This window comes from Lissotriton helveticus, chromosome 1_1, assembly GCF_964261635.1.
Source record: "Lissotriton helveticus chromosome 1_1, aLisHel1.1, whole genome shotgun sequence".
NCBI lineage: Eukaryota > Metazoa > Chordata > Amphibia > Caudata > Salamandridae > Lissotriton > Lissotriton helveticus.
This window is the reverse complement of record NC_136057.1, coordinates 846,692,093-846,717,003: the sequence shown is the minus strand read 5'-3', so window position 1 is coordinate 846,717,003 and position 24,911 is coordinate 846,692,093. Positions and strand designations below refer to the sequence as shown.

Here is a 24,911-nt window from a genome sequence, read left to right as displayed (position 1 = left end):
GGAGTCAAGCTATCCTGGCTGAAGACGGCTGATAGCCAGAAACCGGTCCTAGGATGCTTGATTCTGGTCCAGGGAAGACATGCCTTGGCAGTTCGAGCTGGACTGTTCCCATGAGGCACAGGGTCAAGGCTGATTTGCATATGGCCATGTCTGAACTGGGGTGATGTGGTGAGCAAAAAAACGATGGATTTAGGCCAAGATCTCTGTACTGGGGTGAATGTATGACATTGTTCTGCATTCTGTCCATCAACTTTTGTTTTTGCACATAATTTCAACATAGCTTCAGGGAATGCAACAATTCTATGAATTGCATGTGGGACTGGAGGGAGAATGCTGAGCTGACCAGGCTTGGTTCTCTTCTGCAGTGTACATATTACAAACGCATGGCTCTCACCAGCTATGCTGAATTCTGCACATCTTTCTGTGGGTTTTTCTTGGGGCATTCTTTAACAGATTCTATAGTAGCATGCAATCAGCTGGGTCCATTGGTACAATAGCAACATATCTTAGCCTATGCAGTAGTTTTACTTACTATCACATGTCAAATTGGCATAGCCAATAGGTCTCGCCTTTGGGACTTTACAATTGTTTAGTTATGCAATATTTGATGTTGTTGCACCAAAGATATTGTGCTGGATAAATATACACTTATAAGGTCCCAAAGGCAAGACCTTTTGGCTATGCCAATGCTTGTTTGGCCTGGGCGCTATTTTAGGGCTTAGGACGGAGCCAGGGATCTGGTTAGTTTTTTGGACTAGGGGAGCATATTAGGGCTCATGGCGGGGGTGTCGGGCTAGTTGGCAGGGGCTGGGATCAAAGTAGGGGGTGTTTTAGGGCTCAGTGCAGAAGGCAGGGGTCGGAATATATAGGTACGTTTTAACCACACATATGTCTTTGCCATACATGCCTTAACAGTGCATGTTTTGTTGTAAAAGAATGCGTGGTAAAGGCACATGCATGGTTTAGACCACGTTGAACCGGCATGCATGGCAATGGCAAGCGTTGTTCTATCACACAACTGCGGATCAGCCCTCTCAGCCTCGTTTCCAGGCTCCTGATGAGAGGAGGAGGGGGGCGGGGTCATCCCTTTCTCAAAGATTTCCTGTCCCTGCTGCTCCTTCTGGCTACTCATTGGAATTCATGGCTTCCATGAGATGATGAAAACTTGAATAAATGAAGAAGTTCATTTCAAAATTATGAGAATATGAGTGAACATGAACTACTTGATGTAACAACACTTTTTACGGCAAACAGGAGTGCAAAGTAGAGACGTTGTTCTTGTTTAAGACAACACATATTGCGCACTTACACACGGGCACCCTTGGATGGCCTCGTCCCTGCAGGATGTGACCTGGGGCCTCCAGCCCCTGGGGCCCCCAGGCCGCATTAATAATGAATACATCCCACCTCACGGTCACCCTTGGTATCTGCGGGACGTGACCCTGGGGTCCCCAGCTCATCAACCTCTTGGGCCCCCAGAGCTCGGTCGCACCCCAGGGGGCCGGCCGAGCACTTTGCCACGGCCGGTTTTGCTTCTCAGTCCAGCCCTGCCCCTGAGCCTTCTGGAACCTAGCCCCGGAAACTGCATTATTAATGAATAAATCCCACCCCACGGTCACCCTTGGATGGCGCTGGCCTCTGCAGGACGTGACCTGGGACCCCTGAGCCCCTGGGGCCCCTAGCCCCTCTAAAAGCAAGTCAAGTCAGTTCCAATATTTGGAGAGTGTTACATCTTCACCAGAGATGCCAGTGCAGGCCCGATGCAAAGATGCTGTGAGTCTGGTTTTCCGGCCCAGTTCTTAGGCAGTTGTCTTACACCCGCGGCAGAATACACATCCCTCCTTCCACCACACACAAAACAAAACTGCATTTTTCCCGTATTTTCCAAGTTGTTTTGAATAAAATGCACACACACGCACCAAGGACGTGAGTTCTGCCCGCGCTTTCGCCCTTCTGACATGTTCGCACCGTCTCAGTTTAGGAATGTGTCAGCGCCAAACTCGGGAGCAAGCCGGTTCTTTTTAGTAAAACAAACTTCTAAGAACATTACCTGAGCGGCGTGTTGACTGAATGGATATTTAGGAAGCTGCACTCGTTGTCTCAGAGTCAATCTTCGCAGGGTGCGATCACAGGTATGTTTGAATTATTGTGCCGGTTCTAATCCAGGCTTCAACTTTTGATCACGATGGAGAACATGCCAAGTGCGCATGACGGTTACGCTGGCCCTAGTGGGCCAGCCAAACCGTCATGTGTACCTGGGGAGTGCAAACCACTCCTCCAGCGCTCTGGCATCACAGAGCCCAGCCTCACCCGACTCCTGCATAGAAAAATAAAATGAGAATAACGTCCTGTTATGATCATTTTCTTTTTCGCACTGCTGAAATAGCAGTGGGGCGATACTTCTTCGCATTAGCGGAGGAGCCACCACTGTACTGCATCCTCCCAAAAGAATCCTTCTGGCCCCTTGATTCCTCACAATCCTACTCCACTGTGGAAACACTCCTCCAAATAAAATTGTCCGCCAACTTTGCCTGTGCATTAATCAATGCACAATCACTTCCCAAACATGCAATGGAAATATCTGATCTTCTGTTTGGACTCAGACTTGCCATAATATTTAGCACTGAAAGCTGGACAGCAGAAGCTTTCCTCCCAGACTTTCACTTAGCATGTCCTTAGAACTTAAAAGCCTTCCGTGCCCCACCATCAACCGTCCTGGAGGTGGTCTCCCAGTGGTTGCTCACAGTACTATTAATATTACACCACTTTCCTTGGATTCTTTCTGTTCTGCATAAGTTTTAGGATTCTCAATAAAAATCTCTAGCTTCCTATCCAGTTCTAGGATTCTTTGCTTAGACTGCCCTCTAGCTGCAGCCATTTTTGCAAAGAATTACCTTGTTGTACAAGGCGACTTTAACATAGGAGCCCAAACCTCTGAAACTAAGCCAATTAAAGGCTTTACGTTGGTCCTCTTGTATCTGAATCTCGACCAGCTAATATCTGTCCATACCCACTTAGCGGGCCACACTCTGGACTTAATCTTCGCCTCCATTCTCTTAATAACTGCCATTCCACAAGAATCCTTCTTTGGACTGGCCACTACCTGCTCCCCTTTTCTCTTAATATATTAGACTTTCCTATTGGAAAATTGAGACCTACTCCTCCCCTTAAACCTCCACGCCAGTGAAACAGACTCATGCCACTCTACTTGAAAAAGAGTCTACAAGCCTAACCTATGATTTCAACTTTGTCCACGTCAGTGGACTGCTGGGCTAGGCACTTCTCATTTTGGTTCATGTCATCACTCAAGGTGGCTCTACCTAGCTAATACTCTCTTTCTCATAGACATAACCCATCTGCCCTTTGGTATGAAGACACTTTGAAAGAATGTAAACTTCATTAGGTCAAATTAGAACTGAGAAGAGATGACCAGACTGACTCTGGCAAATTAAAGCTCATGGAAACACACTATATGTACAAGAAGAGTATTGTAGAAGCCGAGTCAGGCTATTTTTCCATTAGAATTTCCAACACATGAAGCCTCTCAAAGGAATTATTCAATCTGTTTCCATCTAAACCCTTGACTGTCTTGCCACCAAGCTGGAACCTTCCCAACCCCTTTGCGATAATCTGTCCCGTTTTCTCATAGAAAATTTTAATATTTGCTATAGCTTATACCCAAGCAAACAATTAGGAACTCATAGAGCTCCAGCTACTTCTTGTATAGCTCCTGAACTCACCAAATACTCTCCCATTTCGTTAGAGACCTTTCCTTCTTTTCTGTCATCGATCTGTTCCGGCTCCCCTCTCAATTCCAGCCCCTCCAAAATTTTCCATTCTGCCCCCTCCCTCATCATCAATACACTTTTCAATCTTGGTAATGCCTCTCTAACTCAAGTTCAGTGGCCACCTGGCTGGAAATCCGTACGGGTCCCCCACTGCTAAAAAAACAGACTAATGCCAATCCTATCTGGAGTAACAACTTCCACCCAATCGCCCTCTTATTACTGCCAGTCTGGATACTGGAAAAAGAGACTAATAGACAAATCTCTAATTTCCTGAAATCCAGCATTCCCCTTGATTAATCCCAATCGAGGTTTCAACCAGCCTACAGCACCAATATCACTTTGGTCTCGACCCTGGACAATCTTCGCCAACTTTCTGATTTAGGCTTGTCTTCCATCCTAGTACTGCTTGATCTGTCTGTGGCATATGATACAGTCCTCACTTTTTACTACTTGATCAGCTTGCTGAGACAGGCATTCAAAGCCATCGTCTAGCATGGCTTAAATCCTATCTTCAGGATCCTTCACAAGCAGTCATCAAATATGATTTCCCACAAGTGGATGAGGCCGTTCCTCAGGGTTCCTTTCTGACACACTCACTTTTTAACACATTTAGCCATCCACTTGCTCATCTCGTCCATTCCTTTGAACTTTGTCCTCAAATTATTTTCCCTCAAGACAACAGATTCACCCAAGGATCTGTCAAATGTAAGGTTAGCATGCTGAAAGTTACTGAGTGCAACTCTCTGAAAATCAACCAAGACAAAAGGGAAATCAGGCTGGTTCCTACAAAAAGTTCTCCTAATCTTCTCTCACTTAATCTCTGGTCCCACTTATTGGCCCTGCTCCTCCCCCAGCCACCTCTGCACGCAATTAGAGGAGAGGATGTGGCCTAACGGCTAGGGTGGTCTACCTCAAATTTGGGGAACCGGTTCGAGTCTTGGCAACGACGACCAACATTCTGTGATTCTGGGCAAATCACTTAATCTCCTCGTGCTTAACAAAAATGAATGTGTCCATCTGTAACAAAACTGGTACTCATATAAAGGGCTCTGATACCCAATACCTTCGGGTCAAGTTCGCGCTATATAAAACTCTGAGAATTTTTTTTATCTTGGAGTCCTTACTGATTTTGATCTCTTGCTAACCTCACAGTTGAACAAAAGGGAGAATGTGGCCTTACGGCTGTAGGTGTCAACCTCGACTCTGGGGAACTGGGTTTGAGTCTAGGCAGGGACGCTCAACATCCTGTGATTCTGGGCAAATCACTTAATCTCCCTGTGCCTAACAAAAAAAAAGAATTAATGCATCCGTCTGTAACGCAACTGGTGCTCATGTAAAGCTTCTCTGATACCTTCGGGTCAAGTTCGCACTATAAAAACTCCAGGAGAAAAAATGGGCCTCTATCTGTTTCTTACTGTTCAGAATTCTGCATAAAATGCTTCCCTAACTCTCCAGGACTCAGCACCAAATTAGTCCATTGTACTCTCCCGATGGGACTATTGCAGCCCACTTTCTACAAGCCTCTGGCTACTTACTTTAAGGACTTCAGCAATTACAAAACCTAGCATCTAGACGTGCTCTAGCCTCTACCTCACCCCAAACATTCTTCAATAGCTTCGACCTTAAACTCTCTTCACTATAAAAAACAAACAAATGGTGTTCAAATCTCTGTGCCTGGTTTTTAAAGCCATCCATGGCCAAGGCCTATCCTATCTACAAAAGAAATGTAACTTCCATTCTTCTACCAGCAATCTCTGAGATGCTCCTCAGCCAGGCCTGTCCTGGTTCCAAAATTCCATGGCTCTAGATCAGGAGGTCGAGCTTTATTTTTTCATTGTAAGGCTATTGAACTCCATTCCTTTCCAATTTGCCTCTGAAACCCATCTCCTCCTGGTTAACAAACTATTGAAAAGTTAACTGTACCTTGGATAAAACCACTTCATATTGATGTGCTCCCCCACATCCAGACTCTTAGCGCCAGGACACCAGTTTTTGTTAATTGTGTGCTCTACAAATGCCCACACATAACATAACTAGATATCGGGTACATAATGTTGCATTTTAAACTCATTCAAAGGTACTATTACACACCTGTACAGATACTATTATACTCTTGTGTGACTCAAAGCGTTCTGCCTTGTCCTAGACACTAGATGTGTCAGACATTTTCTCTGCTAACAAAAATTGTAATGCGTACTCCTCACCTGATTAAGTAAATGTGCATTCCGTTGGCTTTACTGGTAGGCTGACCTTCTTCCTAAAAGGTGTTTAACAGTTCTGAAAACTTCAGTCTACAGTTTACTTTGCTGAAAAAGTTTTGCCCACTTTGTGGGTGTCACTTGCTATATGCATCTTTTGTTTTCTTCCAGGTCACTTCCATCCGGTTGTATAAAAGGAACTCTAAATAATCAATGTGTCGCGGCTGATCTAGATGCCTCTTCAACCATTGCTCCCTCTAGATGACTTCAGTTTTCTGCTTTTTTCTCCTCTAGCTATTGCTGTTTACCAAAACTATTTCACTTGTTGTTTGTATGTTTCCAGATTTTTACTCTGAAGGATCTGGATTACTACCCTTTTTCTCCTTACTACTTCCACCTGGAACCTTTCGTGTCACATTCAAGACGGTAGGGTAGCAGATGGAACTGGCAGGCCTTTTCTTCAGAAGACACTCTGACCCTCTTCTGGATGCTAACATGATTCACTGCTCTTTGGTCTCAATGCCACCCATCCTGTTTTTTCAAGACCTGGGCCACTGCTGTCTGTCCTGGATCATTGCCTCGTCCAAGCAACCTCATTTAAGTTAGCCAGCAGACTCAGTTTAGCCCTCAGGACCCTATACTCAAATTAGCCCAAATACTCATTAGTACAATCTTAAATAATTCTTTGAATGTGGGAAACCTTGGATTGGGGCAAGAAAGAGCTTTTCTTCCTTCACAGTAGGTAACAGCCGTTAGCCAAAAGGTCAGCCCTTCTTGATCAACAAGACCTTATAATTGTGGTGATCACAGAAGTTTCTGAGACCTCTGCCGTCTGCCTAGTGAATCTTGGCAGCTATATTTGGCGGACCACTGAGACAACTGCATGGTGACAAGTTCGAGCCTATTCCAACCATATCTTCCTTAGTTCAGACCTAGTACTGGCGAAAGGGCTCCCCTTCGTCACCTCAAACTTGCAGCACTGACTGCTAATCTTATGAGTGAATTGGACTTTGTAGACAGCTCTCCATCACTCACCATACATATGTGTGGCACTGTGCTAAATATGTTTACATCAACTACTTACTATGTTTCCTTTCCATTCAGTTATAGACCCAAATCAGTGCTATGTCCTAATGGTCCCACAGGAGGGAGAACCCCTCCTATAGACACAAGCATGCTTCATCTGAGTCTTACAGTCTCGAACACGGAGGAGCATCCTCTGTAGTTTTATTTGTCCTGTTCCTACAATGGTCTATGTAATGACCTATATTAGAGGTTATAATTTCCCTTTGTCACAATAGTTTTTTTGGTTCTTCGTGGTGTTGTGGAGATGTTGCATATACTCCTTGTCTTCATAGTAATGTCACCTTCAGATCAGATTGAAAATGGGGGTTGAGGGGAGGGGGTTCTAAATTGACAATATTCATGCCTCCCTGTGATATTTTAAAACGAAGACAATTGAGTAGTGTATCCTGCATATCTAATTCATCAACATGTTTCAGTGTTAGGGTAATTTCCTGTTCCAGGTCAAGTACTTTTGCTAAGACATATGCCGGTGAAAAAGCAATTGTGATTGCGAAATTCTTTAGCAAAAATGCATTAAAAGGCTAAGTGTCTTACTTGTAATTAAAAAAGGTCACCTTCCCAACATTTTTGTGTTATTTAGCTAAATTGTGGGAAATGGTATTGGCATCCTAGATATTAAAGACTATCTATTACTTCTGTTGCTTATGTGTAAAACCATATAGCTTACTATAATGAGCTGTCCCACATGATTTGTTCAGAGTAGAATATACTTACACCCACTATGGAAGTCTTCTCATATAGCCACTGTAAAAGCAGCTTATATCTTTAGTGTTAGATGGATCCCAAATGTGTTATAATTTGATTAATGGATTTAAAAAAAATTGTTTTGGCTGGTTTTAGTTTTAGTTTGTTTCTATAATTAACTTATTTTTACGAAAGACTGAGTATATATGGATGTTTACATTACTTTTTATTTACATTTGTTCTAATTAATAATGGAGAAAGAGTGCATCATGGTTAAAACTAAACACAGAGATTGTAAAATTCCTACTGTTAATGTTGAGACCTATTCTGATTTGAACATTAACTTATCAAAATATGATTTTTAAATACACCAACCCAATTAAATATTAGTTTCCACTAATATTTCAGCCTGCCTCTTACCATTGCAGATGGACCCATGAGCAATTCTTAACAAAAGTACAATTACATTGTTTGCCTGCATGAGTTTCACTAAAACTAGCCTTATTTTCTTGACCCCAAAGTGAATGTCAGTCTGAGAACCTCTGTTTTTATTTTGCAGGTGTGAATAACAAATCAGCTCAAGTTCTATTGCTATTGGTTATACCTGGACATTTAATATTTTTATATACCATTCATTTAATGAAAAGTGGTCATACTTCCTTGACCCCAATATTTATAGCAGTATTCTTGTTTGCTGCTCTTCTACAGGTAAGGAAATGGATTTCGTAAATTTGACTTGTAATGTGCACGTGTATTTCACAGAAAATGGGATATACAGGTCCGGTCTAGACAACCCAGTGAATTCTCAAGGAAGATTCCTCTTGAAAGATTAGTCTAATGTACCAGACAGGTTGAGTTATTTTTTAACTTGAGCATTTAAAGAGTGAAACAATGGAAAGAAAATAGGACCTTGTAAATAATTTTTCTGTTTACTAACACTGCTCTCCTTTATGTGTAAGAAAGACTAGGGCTTTTACTTTCTCTTAGCTGTACTGTTGTATTCAGGGTAAAGCCTGACGCTTGCAACTTTTAATCAGCAAGTCTCTGGCTAGAAACATGATTGCCTACAAAAAATAGTAGTTTATCTGCCTGTCCCACCAGCATACTTGCTTCAGTTTTTATTTTAACTCAACATAGATAACCAATACACTTCAAATTATCATCATCATTTTAGTATTGTGTATGATATCAACTTAGGGTGCCAAACATCTGGCTTTGAGTATGTGGCCCTACCATGACTAAGTGCAGTGACCATTGCCCTTTTATAGTTGGAGAGCTATGGTAGAATGTAGTAGCTATTTGCAAAGAAAATGGCTTACATCTCACAAAGCAACATTTCTACACCTAGCAATATTGACCTGGAATGATGTGGACATGAGAAGTGTTCTCTGTATACTCCGATTCTCAGCAGAGAAACCCACATGTAGATTGAAGTTGCTAAGCATTTTTAGATCACAGCCTACCCAACAGCTCAGCTGTGTGGTATGCAAAAGACAACTTGGGAAGTTTCAAAAATTTGACCTGGGAATGTATTCTGCTTATTGCTTGCCATTGGCCTTGTGGTTTGTACCTCACGTGTTCTGGCTATCCATTTGCTGGCTTGATTTGCTTTAGGCTCCCCAACTCGAGTTTGTGCTTCCCCATGCCAAAGCTGTGTTTACAGTATTCTTCCACAAACTCGTTTTCTGTAATAAACATATGTGTAAATCTTGTTCTTATCTCGTCACATTTTCTATGCATTCAAAGAACAAGGTCAAATGTCAAGCTGGGTCTTCAAGCGAGCCTGCTGTTTATTTTGCTTTCGGCTGACTTCAAAGTGAGCGCTTTTGCAGGAAAAAGGAATTCAGCATACTTTCTCCATGGAGCCTGCTTACACCCTTTAAAAAAATATATATATTTTTTAGGCATAGCCTTCTCAAAAGGTATATTGTTCTTTAGCTGCACAAAACCTTTGCCTTTCATTCGATGGGCATAAAGTTCACTATTGTCATTGTCAGGGTGGCTGGAAGCATTAATGTTTCTAAAATCATGTTTGAAAACTACTACTTACACAAAAAAAACTTGCACTGATTTAGTCTGATGAAAAAGTTTTGCATGTGAATGAAATAGTTTTTGGGAATTTTTGTAGAGAACTTTTTATATTTAACACGTTTTTTTCCAAAATGTTTTTAGAAATTAAGCTGGCCCGCAAGTTAAGATTGCAGGAGACCCTTATTACTTGCTTTCTTTCACGTCGATTAACTTGTAAATAAATCCTTGCCCGTTTTCAACAGGGAGCCGCATGCAGAATTTAGGAGGGCGCTTGCGGACTGCACTGATTTAGTCTGATGCACTAATACTATTAAGAGGATATAGTTCTGCATGTGAATGAAATACATTTTTGCAGAGACTTTTTCATATTCAACACGTTTTTTGCAAAATTCCTCTTCTTTGGCAAGTCCGTTTAATTTGTGAAACTGCCTTTTTAGGAACAAAGTATAAAACCGTATTTCAATCTCAGCTTCAGCCTAATATATGGTGATCTTGAGCAATTTACACTGTTTATGGCCCGTTCACTCTCAAGCACAGAATAGGATCTTTCACAGGAAAGAGCCAGCCACATTGTAACACAGTTTAACAATGCTTGTTTTTTTACTTTGATGTGTAAAGCATATTATTTATGACATCTGTGACAACTCGTTTTGGAGAGTTGGATAAGTTTAAAGGCACTTTTTATGAAAGCTTTTGTGTTTATGCTAGCTACACAATAATTATTTATTCCATCTGCAAATGTGCCTTTTTCGGAACACAATATATTACTTGATATAAACGATTTCCCCGCCTGTCCTTTCAGGGACTAGGGTCATGATTTGAATGGTACAGTGGGGGAAGTGGCACAGGGGCCGAACGGTTTAGGGAACCCACTGACCACTAATTCAATCTATATTTTACTACCAAACAAGCAGTAGTCACTAGTGCAGGTACCTTGCAGGCACTAGGGTCCTGATTTGAATGGTGCAGCAGGTGCAGTAGCACAGGTGCCAAATGATCCCTGAAATGCACTGAACACCTATTATTCCTATATTTTACTACTAAACAGTCACAAGTGCAATTACCTTGCAGGCACTAGGATCATGTTTTGAATGGTGCAGCAGATACAGTGTCACAGGGGCTAAAAGCTCTAGGAAACCCACTGAGTAATGATTATTGCTATATTTTACTTCTAAACAAGCAGTCACAAGTGCAGGTACCTTGCAGGTAGTAGGGTCATGATGTGAATAGTGCAGCAGGTACAGTGGCACATGGGCTAAAAGCTCTAGGGAACCCACTAAACACTGATTATTACTATATTTACTACTAAACAAGCAGTCACACGTACAGTTACCTTGCAGGCACTAGGGTTATGTTTTGAATGGTGCAGCAGGTGCAGTGGCACAGGCGTTGACGTGTCTAGGAAGACTACGGAATACTGATTATTGCTATATTTTGCTACTACCCAAACTCGGAACCAGCTATGGTCGATATCTCCCCACACCCTAGCGAATGTCTGCAGTCCCAGTGTTCCCAGTAGGACAGTGCGAGCACCACCTCCTCCACTGCCGTGCTTGCTGACTCTTCCTCTCTCCCCTCACTGGCTTTCTCCCTCACAGGCTTGCTCTCCTCCTCACCTAGGACACTGGCACACAAAAGTGTACAGAGCACATGTTTTCAGAGTACGGGCAGCTTTTATAAAAAAAGCACTTAAAAGTTCTAATAAGTAGTTCAGCGCTTTACAAGTGCATCAGTTATATCGCACAAATACACTTTTTTTATGCCACTGGGGAGATTACATGATTTGCCCAGGATCACAGTATGTTGAGCCGACCCCGAGACTCGAACCCAGTTTCCCGAGTTAGCAGCTCTTTCTATTATTTCACATCTTTATTATAGTCATCTGCAACATGAACAAAAAACATTGACAAAGACAGAACATCTCGCATAGGCAAGACCTATAGGCTTTAACAATGAATATATTTATTTATTTATTTATTTATTTATTTATTAATTGCGGAAAAATCCGTTGGGCATATGTTGACAGCAGAGGTGGTGAGCTGGTGGAAATAGTTGTGAGAAAATCGTGAGATAAGGAATTGACGATTACTGGCATAGGTGGGTACTTGTAGAAAGTCAAGTCAAATTAGGGATGTATTTTAGGATTGGGTCCAACAGATGTTGGGGGTCGTCCCGTTTAATGAAGTGATTGTCCTGCTTCATCTTAGTTGGCGGTATGTCAGGAAGGGTGGGGAAGTAGAGGACACTATTAGTAAAGAAGCAGTCTGACAACTTAAATAGAGGTGAGAATGAAGGGTAGGGATCAGTACTTCAAGTGAAGATACACTGATTATGGGAGAGGAATATGCAGTAAATTAAATGAAAGTTGAACAGGAAAGTTTTCAGCTTTTTATTAAGAATTCTGATTTCCATGCCGTTGTTGCACCAGAGGAAGCTCAAAAGGCTGCTTTCCAGGGGTGAATCTCTTGGTTTCTCATGAGATTTTGTAAACTCCTTGGCTTTTTGTATCAACACATGTTTGTGTACATTGGATAATTGTAAATGAGTTCCCACGTATTAATGGAGTACCCATATAAACAATGCAGCAGATGAGATCATTTGCCCTCACAAGCCACCTTTTTTCATTCATTTAGATTATAACCAAGACTTTAGCACTGCACTTTGATGTCCGTTCTAAGGTCTTTGGTGAATACCAAATGATTTTATCTCACACCGACTTACCCATCAACTCACTCTGAAATTTAGTAAACAACTTTGCTTCCCTGTACAACCTCAATGTCTCCCTCAGTTAGAGTACCTCAAGAAGTTGCCTTTGCACAATCTCCACAACCACCTTCCTCTTCTCTACTCCTCTACTCATTTTGCCATCCTCTAATAAAACATATCCTCACACTCATGTCTGTTAGCCTAACTTCAGCCCTCTTTAACTCTCTCTGACAAAGTATGCTGCAAATCATCAAACACTTGTGTCCTCCGGTTTATTTTCCTATTCATTCTCGCTGGCATCTACCCACAGTGCTATACATATGTTCTATAACCTATTGTATTTCACCCAACCATTGGAAGGGCTTACAGTATCGATTTTCCCACCTCCACTCTGCCAATAGTGTTCTCAGAGAGTGTTTAAAGCTCCTCCCCAGTCCATTGTAACCACCTCAAAACCACAGACCACTGTAAGTTCTATCCTTCTAGTCATTGATGTTTCACAGCAGCTTTTGTGATGATTAACCATTTCACCTAGCTAATTAATTTCCTTTTAAATCAGTAATGCACTGATTGGATAGTTTTCTTCCTATCTCGAAATGCTCCTTTTCAGTGTCTAGGTCCTCATCTGGCTACAATCCTGGTCCCATCCATCTCTTTCCATCTGCGTCACCTTCCACAGCCACTTTATTTACTCCCTGAACTTCACCTCCTGTCTCTTGGAAACTATGGAACGTGATAGGCTCACTTGTTTGATCGGTATTCTAAAATGTTATTATATTGCCCCATTCATCAGTGAGCTGATGGAGTGCCACGATGCGGTGTCCAGTGTTTTTGGATGTCCAGCTGCATGCATACATTTCAAAAAGCTCCAGGTGGTCCAAAATGCGGCAGCCAAACTTCTTTTGGGGATCTCTGCCAGGAACAGCAACGCGACACCACCTGCGATCTTTGCACTGGCTGCCCGTGGTGGAACGGATGAAGTTCAAAGCACTGGTTTTGGCCCACTGAGCTCTGCACGGCCTCGGCCCATCTTACCTACAAAAATGTTTTTCTTTTTATGTACCATCTAGACAGTTGCGTTCATCCCTTTTCCTTGTTCAGGTTCCCCGTTTCAATACCAGAGGCTCTGTGGCAGTTCGTTGGCAAGGAAGACCCCTGTTGCCTGAAATGCGCTGCCCATTGCCCTCCATAACATTCCAGACCCAGCAGTATTCAAGAAAAACTTGAAAAAACACATCTTTTTGCTAAAACAGACACCCTTACCCTTTTTTTTTAGGCTTTGCGCTGGGACATTTGTGAGTATCCGTGCACGCTACAAATTAAAACCACATAACATAACAACAAATATTTCTTTAAAAATTGATGATACCCGTACTCTTGTATTACGGATAAGGAAATGGTAATGATTGATACAAAATTAAGAAACACAACTCTTACAAATGAAGATGAATTGGTGGATCAGGGCAGCTGAAGGATGTACCATTTATTGAATACCTTGAGAAAATATATTGGGACTGTCTTAAGCCCTTTCAATTTCTATGTATTCATTTATTGCATAGAATTTGGCACAAAGCTACCAGAAAGGTCTTGTGTACTTACAATATTAAGACCAACATGCTAAGTCAGAACAGCATTGCAGTTTTACAAAAGTCTCGGCATTTCCTGTATTTGAAGGACTCCTTTCTGAGGAGGAAATTCTTACTTTCTGTGGCTTTTCAACTTGTTCTCTGTGACTGAACAGCACGCCTTCAAATTTACATGAAGTCTCGCAACTCATCACTTTTCTTGTGAAGGGAGACCCTACAGAGGATGTCATAAGTGGCTTCCGGCTGGGTGATCTTTTCAAAATGTGGAACACTATACCCCAAAGCAACTACTATGGTTAGTATGCACCTTATCCTGCCTATACCAGCGGAGGGGCATTTGTCTGTTCATGGTCATATTAGCGTTCCTGAGATGAGACTTGAGATTTTTAGACGTCACGTTGATGACCACTGTAGAAGACTAATATATTCCCTCTATGATCTTCAATTATATGTACAGGGTATGGGATAGTTTGCACCTGGATACATTTCTACAGGCACAACATAGTGCCAGATTACGAGTAATGTGAAATTCAGTGAGGAAATTCCAGGTGGTCAAAATAATTGATACACGTCGAATTTCCTTATGGAATTCCTGCAATTATGAGTTAATCCCCATTGAATGGGAATAACCGGGGAGATCCAGATTTACTCCGTAGAATTTCACACCGTGATGCCTGTTCCATGGGGTTGAACACTCACATTTACCTACTGCTTTGAGCTGGTGTTAAATGTGGACTGGGGTCGGCGGATGAGGGATGGGCTGGCGAAGATAAGGGAAGGAAGGAGTAACAATCACCTGGTGGGGGGGCAGGGTGGCTTGCATGCTCCCACTGTGCCATTGCTGAGGGTCTGGCACGGGCTGAAGAACTGGTTTGGCTGCAATGCATCCTTTCCTCACAACAATTTTAATGACTGAATCTTTCTGACTGTTAAAATCGGGTCTTTTTTTTCTGCATCTGTTTTTCTCAGTAGTAGGGAACACCTGATGCCAGGTATAACTGTAGAGATATATATATCTACAGTATTTGTTAAGCAGATCTTAGACTGCCAAACTTAGTGTTAGGAAATGGTGACAAGTTAGGATCTCCTTTGCAGAGATAGTCTGTCAGCTGCCTGTATGATTCTGTGTGGCTTTGTGTTCAGTAGGGAATGTGAACTTGCCTGCATCACCAATTTTAAGTTTAAATCATTTTTATTGGCATGCAGTGAACATATGCAATGCAACGAAGACATGGAACCTTCCTATCTGAAAACAATAATCTCTCCACGCGAGCATGATAGTAGAAGGATGCCAAACTATATGTAATAAAATGTCTCCATTAACAAAAGTATGTATGGTTTTTTGGGTGCCATACCCATCAGTGTACAGTAAACTATCAAGGTAAAATATTAATAATGAATTAATATAAGATATAAAAAACAAACTGTCATAAAATTTCATTCTCATGACATTAATAATCACTTAGGACTTCTTAGCAAATAATCACAGTGTAGCACTGTAGGAGGGTAGGATCCTTCTAGCATGGTTATCCCCACTTTTTGCCTGGTGTCAGTGTTGTTTTGACCTAGTCTGTTAGGATCCTGCTAATCAGTACCCCGGCCACTGTGCTTTCTCCCCCAAATTTACATGGCAAGTGCTTTGGTACCTCCATAATTGGATACTGGTGTACCCTTGTAAGTCCCTAGTGTATGGTACTAAGGTACCCAGGGCATAAGTACACCAGGGGCCTCCCCTGGGCTGCAGCAGGTATTGTGCCACCCATGGAAGTCCACCTAAACTGTGACTACAGGCCTGCCATTGCAGCCTGTGTGAGTTGGTGCTTGCATCTGTCACGACAGATACAAGTTTCCTTCTATCTGAGGTCACTACACTTTGAACCTAAAAGTCACCCCTATGGCAGGCTCTTCAGTCCTGAGGGCAGAGTGTTGGTTATAAATGTGAGGGTGTCCCTCCATGAGCAGGACATCCTTACAAACCCCGGAGTTGATTTTCCAGGCTTTGTTAATGTGGTCAGCCATCTTTAGACATATAGTGGATATCAGGCATTATGAGATGTCTAACTGTATAGTGGCTGCACCGAACCCGGTCGTGTGTGATATCAAACATGTTGGAATCATACCCCAACACCGATTCCAGTGTTAGAAGTATGATCCCGTGTACTGGGGTGGTCCTTAGGGGACCCCCCCTGTACTCCCAGTAACAGCCTGACATGATTCTGCCTTCCTGCAGTTGAGCCAAGCTCGAGCAAGGAAAGGTAGAACTATAGGTTTCACAGGACTTAGTGTATTGGGCTGGGGTGTGGGGCGCTTGCCAGCACCACCAGACTCCTTCGAAGGGCACATTTGGTGCCCTTCTTGCATACTCCAGTTTGAGCCTGTTCAGGGAGCCCTCGGCTCCCCCTCTGGCGCGAAACTGGACAAAATACATCAGAGTCTGCTCCCCTCTGTCCAGCCCCTCCTCTAGGAGTGACCCTCCAGTTGTTCCAACCTTCTCCTTAGGGTACTTAAGGGCTTACCTGAGGCTGGGTCCTTAGATTCATTGTAAGACAAGACTCAACCCTTAAACTACGTCACTCTGCAATCATCTGGACACTTGGACTTCGTTTGACTTCGACTGGAAACAAGACTGCACCAAGGAAGTCTCCTGCTGCTCCTCGTCTCGCTGTTCTTCAAGTCTTCTTCGTCGTCTGTGTGTGTGCTTCTTCCAGGTTCTTCAACAGATCTGTGGGCATCAAGGACACAGGCTTCATGAGGGTCAGCCACACAGGTGTTGGTTCTGCAACTCCCTCGAGGCCTGACCCGTCCTCCTTGCAAGTTTGAGGCCAGTATCCCTTGTAAGAGCCGCTGGGGCCATATCCTTGTGTAGCATGTCGGTCATCTTGCTGTTGCCAAGACTTGTTGGGTCTGCACTCCAGAGCTCTTCGGGCTACAAGAAGCTCCAGCATCTCTTTCCTCCAAGATCAGCGTCCTCACCGCATCCCCTGCACCGCGGGCCTTCATCTTTGGTGAGCTGCCTCCTGCGACTTCTGCAACACGGGCCTGTGGATCTTCCTGAGAGTCTTCTACTGCTTTAGTGGGCTCCCTTGTTTGCTCTGGGCCTGCTCTGACGCTCTTGCTGTTGGGAGTCCCTTGGACCCTGCTGGTCTGAACATTGCTCCGTCTTCATCTTCCATGCCAGTTGCGGCTACCAAGGCTTGTTGGACACCTACTACCTAGTCACTGACATCTTAGATGGGACAGGTCGTGCACGGCTCCTGGACTTCCTCAGTGTCGCCTGGCCCGCTCAGCTGCAGCGACAAAGTCACTGTCGACTCTTGAGAATCTCCCGACATCGGTGTGCATTATGTCTCCGTGCCTTCTGGTCACCTCAGAGTAGCATAGGCTCTGTTCCCTCTGCTTGCAGGTTCTTCACTTCCAGAATCCACCCTTGGATTCCACCGGACTCCTTCAACATCTTCTCTAGAGGTATCTTCGTCAAAGTCTCCTATTGTTGTCTATGGCAGGCTCCGAGGTCAATTCACCTCTATGCACCCGGTTTCCCTTGTGTAGGTAACCTGGTTTCTGGGGCATCCAATGGTGGGGTAGCTCTCCAACAGGTTTCTTCGTGGTCCTCCAGGAAGGGTCCATCTTTAAAACTGCAATCGAGACTTCCCCATTGACTTCTATTGGATACGCTGCTGTGTTTCCACCCTGCACACAGCTTCCGTGGGGTTCCTGGGTACTTGCCTTGGGTAGTTCCTTGTCTCCCCGGCTCCTCTGGAACTTCTGGTCCAAGTCCCGTCCTCTATTGCAGTTCGTATTCCTCTTTCTTAATATAGGGTTTGGTCTCCCCCTGGCGGCCACTGCATTTTGTGCTACTTACCGGATAGCTTTTGAAGTATTTCTGTGTATTGTGTTGATATCTCCATGTAGGAGATATGCCAATTCGATAGGGATATGGTGTTGTAATAAATAGACTTATTTTTGCTAAACACTGTGTGGTTTGTTTTCATCTAACTTACACTACAGATTAAACTGGTAGAGCAAGCTGCTTAACACTCCAAGATAAGCCTGAAGGCTGCTCTCAACAGCTACCACTTTTGGCAGGTACTATGGTTATCAAAGACCACTAAAACCGCCATAAGGGTTGTCTGGATTAGTGTGAGGTGCACCACTTGAATAAGTGTGCACCATATACTAAGCAAGACCCTTAAATCACAAAATGAGAAAGGACTACGTCCGCTGCATGTGTACATAGTGATCCTCGAAGAGTGTTAAATCAGATTTTTTGGACTAGTTAAAAATGTAACTTGGCGATTCCAAATAAAATGAAAAATTCGTAAAGTACAGAGATATCAGGGAATCCACAGGACCAGAGTGTCAAAACAAGGTGGACAATGTAACACATAGACAGTACAAAAATTGCTAAATACAAATGCTTACAAATTTAGGTAAAATTAGATTTTGTACATTTTCAAAGAGATCACGGCAACCAGTACTAACTGATTTTTTCAAATAGACCAGCACCTCAGTGATGTGGATTTGTGAGCAGACTGCTATCAGCAAGTATAATTAGGTCAGGAACTTAACTCATTTGGACCAAACGTTTTATAGGAAGTGGCTAACCGAGAATACAATTGGACCAAAAGTGTCAGTTTTTGAAAGTCGCTGAGCAACTGTTCAACGGATAATCCCCAAATTTAGGTACACTGGGCGTATCCACTTCTGGTGGCAGTCTCAATTCCTCGAACAAAATACGTATCTGTCTCAGGGGCCAAATTACATGCCTTGACACGTTTTGAAAACCTGTTCTTTTTTCCACTTGCTACTTAATGCCTCCAGCAGCAGGCTGCGTAGATAAAACCTTGTGTATATGCTTTTGGTAAGGGGTGGTGTAATGGTATCCATGAAAATTTCAAAATGCGGGCTTGTTTTAAAATCAAGAAACTGTTTGGTTTGCTGCTCATGTTTCCCCCATCGTAGATTGTTGGTTGTAAACATAAACCTAATATGTTGATTTTTAAAGGGCAATCTCTGACTTGCAGATTTCTCCATGGTCCTCCCATAATGTAAGTAGGCCTAGCTTCTTGAACCAGCTAAAAGCAAGGTACAACCAAGGAACCTTCATGGCACTGTCTATTTCCATCAGATCCCTTAAAGAGTCCCTATAGTCTACTAGCTCTGGGGATGACCAGATGTGAATCCAGTATGTTAGTGGTTTCAGCTGTGCCACATTTAAGGTGCTTTTTAGACCTAAATCAAGGTAAAGTGGAATAACTGTTTTTTGTATGGTCTGTATATTGCACATGCACTTTTAAGGTTCACGGACTGAAAATAAAGTATAACGAATGGAATCGAATAAGAGGAGTGTTGGTTGAGACCGAGAAAAGTGATCTTCTAAAATTATTCTCTGCTACAGCCAGCTTCTGGTTGTCAGTATAACCCTAAACTTCAGCTTCCAAGAGTGCTGCCCTTTGAGCTTTAGCACGGTATGCCTCATGGTCTGGTAAAATGAGCAAAAATATGTCCCCTTGTGCAGTCGAACTTTGGCGTTAGCTCTGTGGACTGTTAGGAGGGAACTTTTATTAATTTGGGATTCCCCTTTGAACTTATCATACAGTTTGATTCCCAGATAGTCAAGACAGAAAATCCTTCCAAGGGGTTCGCTGGCAACCCTTACAGTACTGCTTCTGGTTGTGCCTTTACCAAAAACCATACATTTTAAATTTGATGCATTTACTACAGGACCCATTGCCATGCAGAATGGAAAATTTCCTAGCTATCGTAACGGAAAGTTTCAATTCTTTTAAGGACTTGGAAGTGAGGATTATGCTATTCTTTCTTCACTTTATTTAATAGCAGCCATTCAAAGAACTTAACAAAATCACTATCCCCATAAACCCTAGGGAATAACAAGATTCAAACAATAGAGTGTCTCAGTACAGAGTGTCCACATAAGTCCACCAATCACAGGGCTCCATGGCTATGATAGTCCTGTCATCTTCCATTCCCCTCTTTCGACGTTCGAGGTCAGTCCAGTGGAACGTCTCAGGAATCCTATTTAGCGGAATCCCCTGTCAGAAATAAACAACACAATTAGACATCAGCAAAGGCTAAGGTTCTACCCTGTAGGGGAAAGACAGAACGAGCCATAACAATGAGAGAATGCTAACCAGCACATTAGGACCAATGTACATCATAGCAGACAGAATGCACAACAGCATATCAGAATCAAAATTAAACACTTTACTTACTCAAGTACGAGGGTGGGGAAGTAAGAGAATTGTACCCTGGGTAGGATAATCCTCGCCTCCCAGTCCATAATAGAATTGAAACTTTCTGTTACTATAGTTTGGACATTTTTCATTCTATGTCAGGACCGGAGGCGAGGATTATGCTCGTTTAAAGCATACTGACCACCAAGTGAGCAATATCAATCTCCGGTTTGTAGTAAAACCGTTTGAAAGTAGAGTCTGAAGACCAGTCTGCTGTGTTCAGAATGTCTTCCAGACGAGCTCCCAGGGTAAAAGCTTTAGAGGCCATGGCCCCCCTAGTGGGAAGAGCCCCAAAGCCTCTGAGGTCAATACCAGCCACCTGCATCACCCACCTCACCCAACGGGCGATGGTGGTGGAGGAAACCGCCCTGTAGGGTTTGCGCAGCGTGATAAGCAACTGTCTCCCCCCCTGGAGGATGAAACTTCTCTGACATTTCTGTAATATTGTGTGTGTCTTATGCACTTCCTCTTATGTTCATTGCTTGTATTCTGTTTCTATGGTTGCTCAGAATGCTGTTGTGTTCTCTGAGTGCATTCTACTTAGGAAACACTCTGGCCGTGACCACGACATGATCAGTTTGCTGTACCTGTACTTCTAACTCAATAAACCACCTTTGCACTTCAACTCTGCCTGCCTCCCGTGGATTTCTATATAAATTTACTGGCGACGATGCGTGCTCAACATATGTGATTTCCTGGGACCTGTTAAGCTGTTTTCTATTGAAGAAAAGAGAGAGAGCCCACTTATCCTCAACTACTCTGCTGCTGATTTTCTGCCACTTTAAGAAGCAAAGTATCGCCAGACGCTTTCGAGGATTACAGAATCGCCAACACCAGACCCCAGCCAGACCCCATGCTTCTACAGTGTCTGCCTGTCCGGTCATCTTCAAAACTGTAAGACCCTTTTATTCCGTGTCTGTGTGTTTGGCTTTTGTTCTGTGGGCTAGCAAAGGTGACGTTCTTCAGTTCGTTCCGATTTTACTTTGGAACTTTCGTTTCACTTTTGGGCAGTATTTGAGTGACATTTGGGGCCCTTCCCTTTGTTTCAACCGTCGACTGCCATTCAAACAATACCGTTAAGGGTCTGCTCGAGCCTCACCTCTCGTGCTCTGTCTCCTTGGATTCGACATTCTTCTTCACCACAGCGCGCTGCATCATCGCGCTCTACAGCGTACGGTACATCATCACGCTTTGCGTTGTTGATTGCTGTTCTCCTATTGGACGGATGTTTAAACGCCCTGGGTTGGTGAATTTCAGGTTGCTCTGTGACGTCTACTGTACCTAGCAACGAGATGCTTCTGTTCATCGCTGATGCGCACAGCTCACTGACGCGCACGGCTAACTCTGCTCAATGATTTATTTCTGTTGAGCTCATCGCTGATGCGCACAGCTCTTCTTCTGTTTGGTTCGTTGGTGAATTTACTGCTACCATTTCTAGCGCACAGTTATTTGCTTATTTGCCGCTGGTGCGCACAGTTTTTAGTTTTGTTCAATTTACTACAAGTGTAAAACACTGTTCATTTCTCTACTTATATTACCTTTTGGTGCACAGCTATCTACTCGTTTATCTCTGGTGTACATTCTCCAAGTTTTGCATCAACTCTTCGCCTGTCATCTCCAGTCAACGCGGATGTGCACAGCCTTTTCATTTTTACTGTTTATTGCTGTTTTACTTCATATAATTCTCATTTAATTATTAATTTTGTTGTATTTTTCAAGTTATGTCTACCTTGCAATCGGTTAATCCACCTCCAGCCTTTTTAGAAACTCCAGGTGAACCTCCAATTAGAGGGGAAATTTGGCATGACGCCTTTGAAAATTACTTAGGAGCCATTGGGGCATCTAGATTTCGCCCTGAAAGAAAAAAAGTGTTTGCTTTTACACTCTCTTGGCTTTGAGGGCAGGTCAGTCTTTAAGCATCTTCCAGATCTACCTGTTGTCGAAGGCGTTGTATCTGATGAATACTCTGACACTGTACAAAGGCTTAAGATTCGTTTTGACAGACAACCCAACTTAATGGTTCGTAGACACACTTTCTTTAAAAGGAAACAAGCTGATTCCGAAGATATTGATACCTACATCTCTATCTTGCGGAGATTGGCATCTGATTGTAAATTCGAAAATTTTAATGACCAGCTTATCAGGGATCAATTTGTTTGCCATTGTAAGGATAAAAACATTAGGCAAAAGTTATTAGCTATGAGTGATCCTTCCCTTGATGACACTATTAAACTAGCTAAGAGTGTGGAAACGTCCATGGTTTCCCTCAAGGGGCTGGAAGACAAAGTTATTGAACCTGTCAACGCTTTAAGTCTAAACTCTTCTACCAGACTCAACAAAAAGAAGCCCATGTCTAAGTTTAATAAAGGGATAATTTCGAATAAGTCAGAGTCCTCGTCATATGCTCAAATGTGCATTAGGTGTGGTAATGCCACACACCAAAAGGGTTCTTCTTGTCCTGCTTCTAGTGTAGTTTGCAATTACTGCAAAAAGGTAGGACACTTTGCAAAAGTTTGTTTAAAGTTGAAAAACAAGAAAAATTTCAACAAACCTGTTGTTGGTGTTGTTGATTCTGATTCTTCCTCAGAATCTGAGATGACTATTGGAGTAGTTACTGATTGTTCTGAAGAACCTATCATTGAAGGCGATCCTGATTCCTGTGTTGACCCTATTATTGATATTGCTGTGGGTAACAACATTTTGTACTTCTTGTCGATTCTGGTGCAAAAATCACCATGATTGATAAAGAACTTTTTGACAATACTTGGAATGATTCACAACCTCTTCTTCCTCCAGACCGTGCTCCTGTGTCATACGAAGGAAGGAAGATTAGTCTTCTTGGTTTTTTTGAAGACATCTTGTGTTTTCAGGGGAGGAAGATTAGAGGGAAAATTTATGTTGCGTTTAAAGGGCTCAATATTTTGGGCTGGTTTCATCAAGGTCTCTTTGGTATGACACTTAAGCCTGGTGCTAAGGAACAAGTTTTTATTGCTACCTGTTCTGACTATTTACAAATGTTTAAATGCAAATTTCCTTCTGTTTTTAGTTCTAGATTAGGCAAAATAAAAGGATTCAAACACAGGATTATTGTTAAACAGGGCTCAACACCAGTTAAACACAAGCTTCGGGGTGTGCCCTTCAGCGTCGGAGACGATTTGAAAAAGGAACTTGAGATGCTATGTGAGAATGGTGTGATAGAACCTGCTGAGTCTTCTCTTTGGCTTTCGCCTTTGGTTGTAGCTCGTAAGAGGGATGGGAAACTTAGGGTCTGTGTTGACCTTCGCTCTGTCAACAAAGTCATTTGGGTTGATTCTCACCCTCTTCCCCGTATAAATGATTTGTTTGCTGCTACCAAAGGTGCAAAGTTTTTCACCAAACTTGATTTAGCCAGTGCTTACCACCAGGTCGAGCTACATCCTGATTCTCGTCATTTGACTGCTTTCATTTCTCCTTTGGGCACCTTTCAGTATCGACGCATGCCTTTTGGTCTAGCTTCGGCTGCGTCGGTCTTTCAACGGGTTATGAGTAATATCTTGGAAGGTGTTAAGGGAGTGACAGTTTTTCAGGATGACGTGTTGATTTTTGGCAAGGATGTTCCTTCTCATGATTTGGTCCTTGATAATGTTCTAAGTTTGTTTCAAGATCATGGCGTTGTTTTGAAATTGGAAAAGTGTAAGTTTATGTGTACCGAAGTTGAGTATCTTGATCACATTTTGACACAGGATGGTATAAAGCCTAGACCTGGGCTCCTGGATGCTATTTCTAAAGCTCCTGTCCCGTCTGACAAAACTGGTGTGAAGTCTCTTCTAGGTATTTGTAAATACTACTCCAGGTTTATTCCTCATTACGCGACTATTGTTCGTCCTATCAGTAACCTGTTGAGAAAGGGTGTTAAATTTGTTTGGTGTGAGGAATGCGCTAAAGCTTTTGAAGAAGTTAAGCTTTCTCTGACGTCTGATTCTGTTCTCAAGCCCTTTGACCCTGCTTTGCCGTGCTGTTTGACTGTCGATGCAAGTTGTGTTGGACTTGGTGCAACTTTAACGCAGAATGAGGGTGGTATTGAAAGGACTGTTAGTTTTGCTTCTATGGTTTTGTGATCTGCTGAGATTCAATACTCCGTGATAGAAAAGGAGTTCTTGGCTTGTACATGGGCCATTGAGAAGTTCAGACCGTTCATTTGGGGAAGGCGTTTCTTACTTCAAACCGATCACAAACCTTTGACTAATATTCTGGGTGGTGGTGTTACTAAGTGTTGTACACCTAGGATTTTAAGAATGGTGACCAGGCTTCTGCAATACCATTTTGATGTTGTGTATATGGCTGGAGGGAAAAATGTGAGGGCAGATTTTTTGTCCCGCTTTCCACCTGCTGTTTGTGATGATGATGTTGACATCTCCTTTTCCAATCTTATTGAAGAAGACTGCGATTATTGTTTGGTTGCTTGTGTAGACATCCCTGAATTACAAGTTTGTTCTGAAGTAGAGTGGAGAAAGGCTTTTGAGGAAGACAGTATTCTTCAAGATGTTTGCAATTTTGTCAAGGTGGGTTGGCCACGTGAGAAGGTCTTGTCTTCTTCTC

General features: G+C 42.8%; 1 protein-coding gene across 1 annotated transcript in view; it reads left to right on the top strand.

The window, feature by feature from the left end:
- The window catches only part of SLC41A2 (solute carrier family 41 member 2), a 397,409-nt gene that overhangs the window by 359,140 nt on the left and 13,358 nt on the right, over nucleotides 1–24,911 (top strand). Inside the window, exon 10 of the mRNA XM_078675022.1 lies at nucleotides 8,316–8,464. Within this exon, the coding sequence (XP_078531148.1) occupies nucleotides 8,316–8,464 (149 nt within the window). The remainder of the gene's footprint in view (nucleotides 1–8,315; nucleotides 8,465–24,911) is intronic.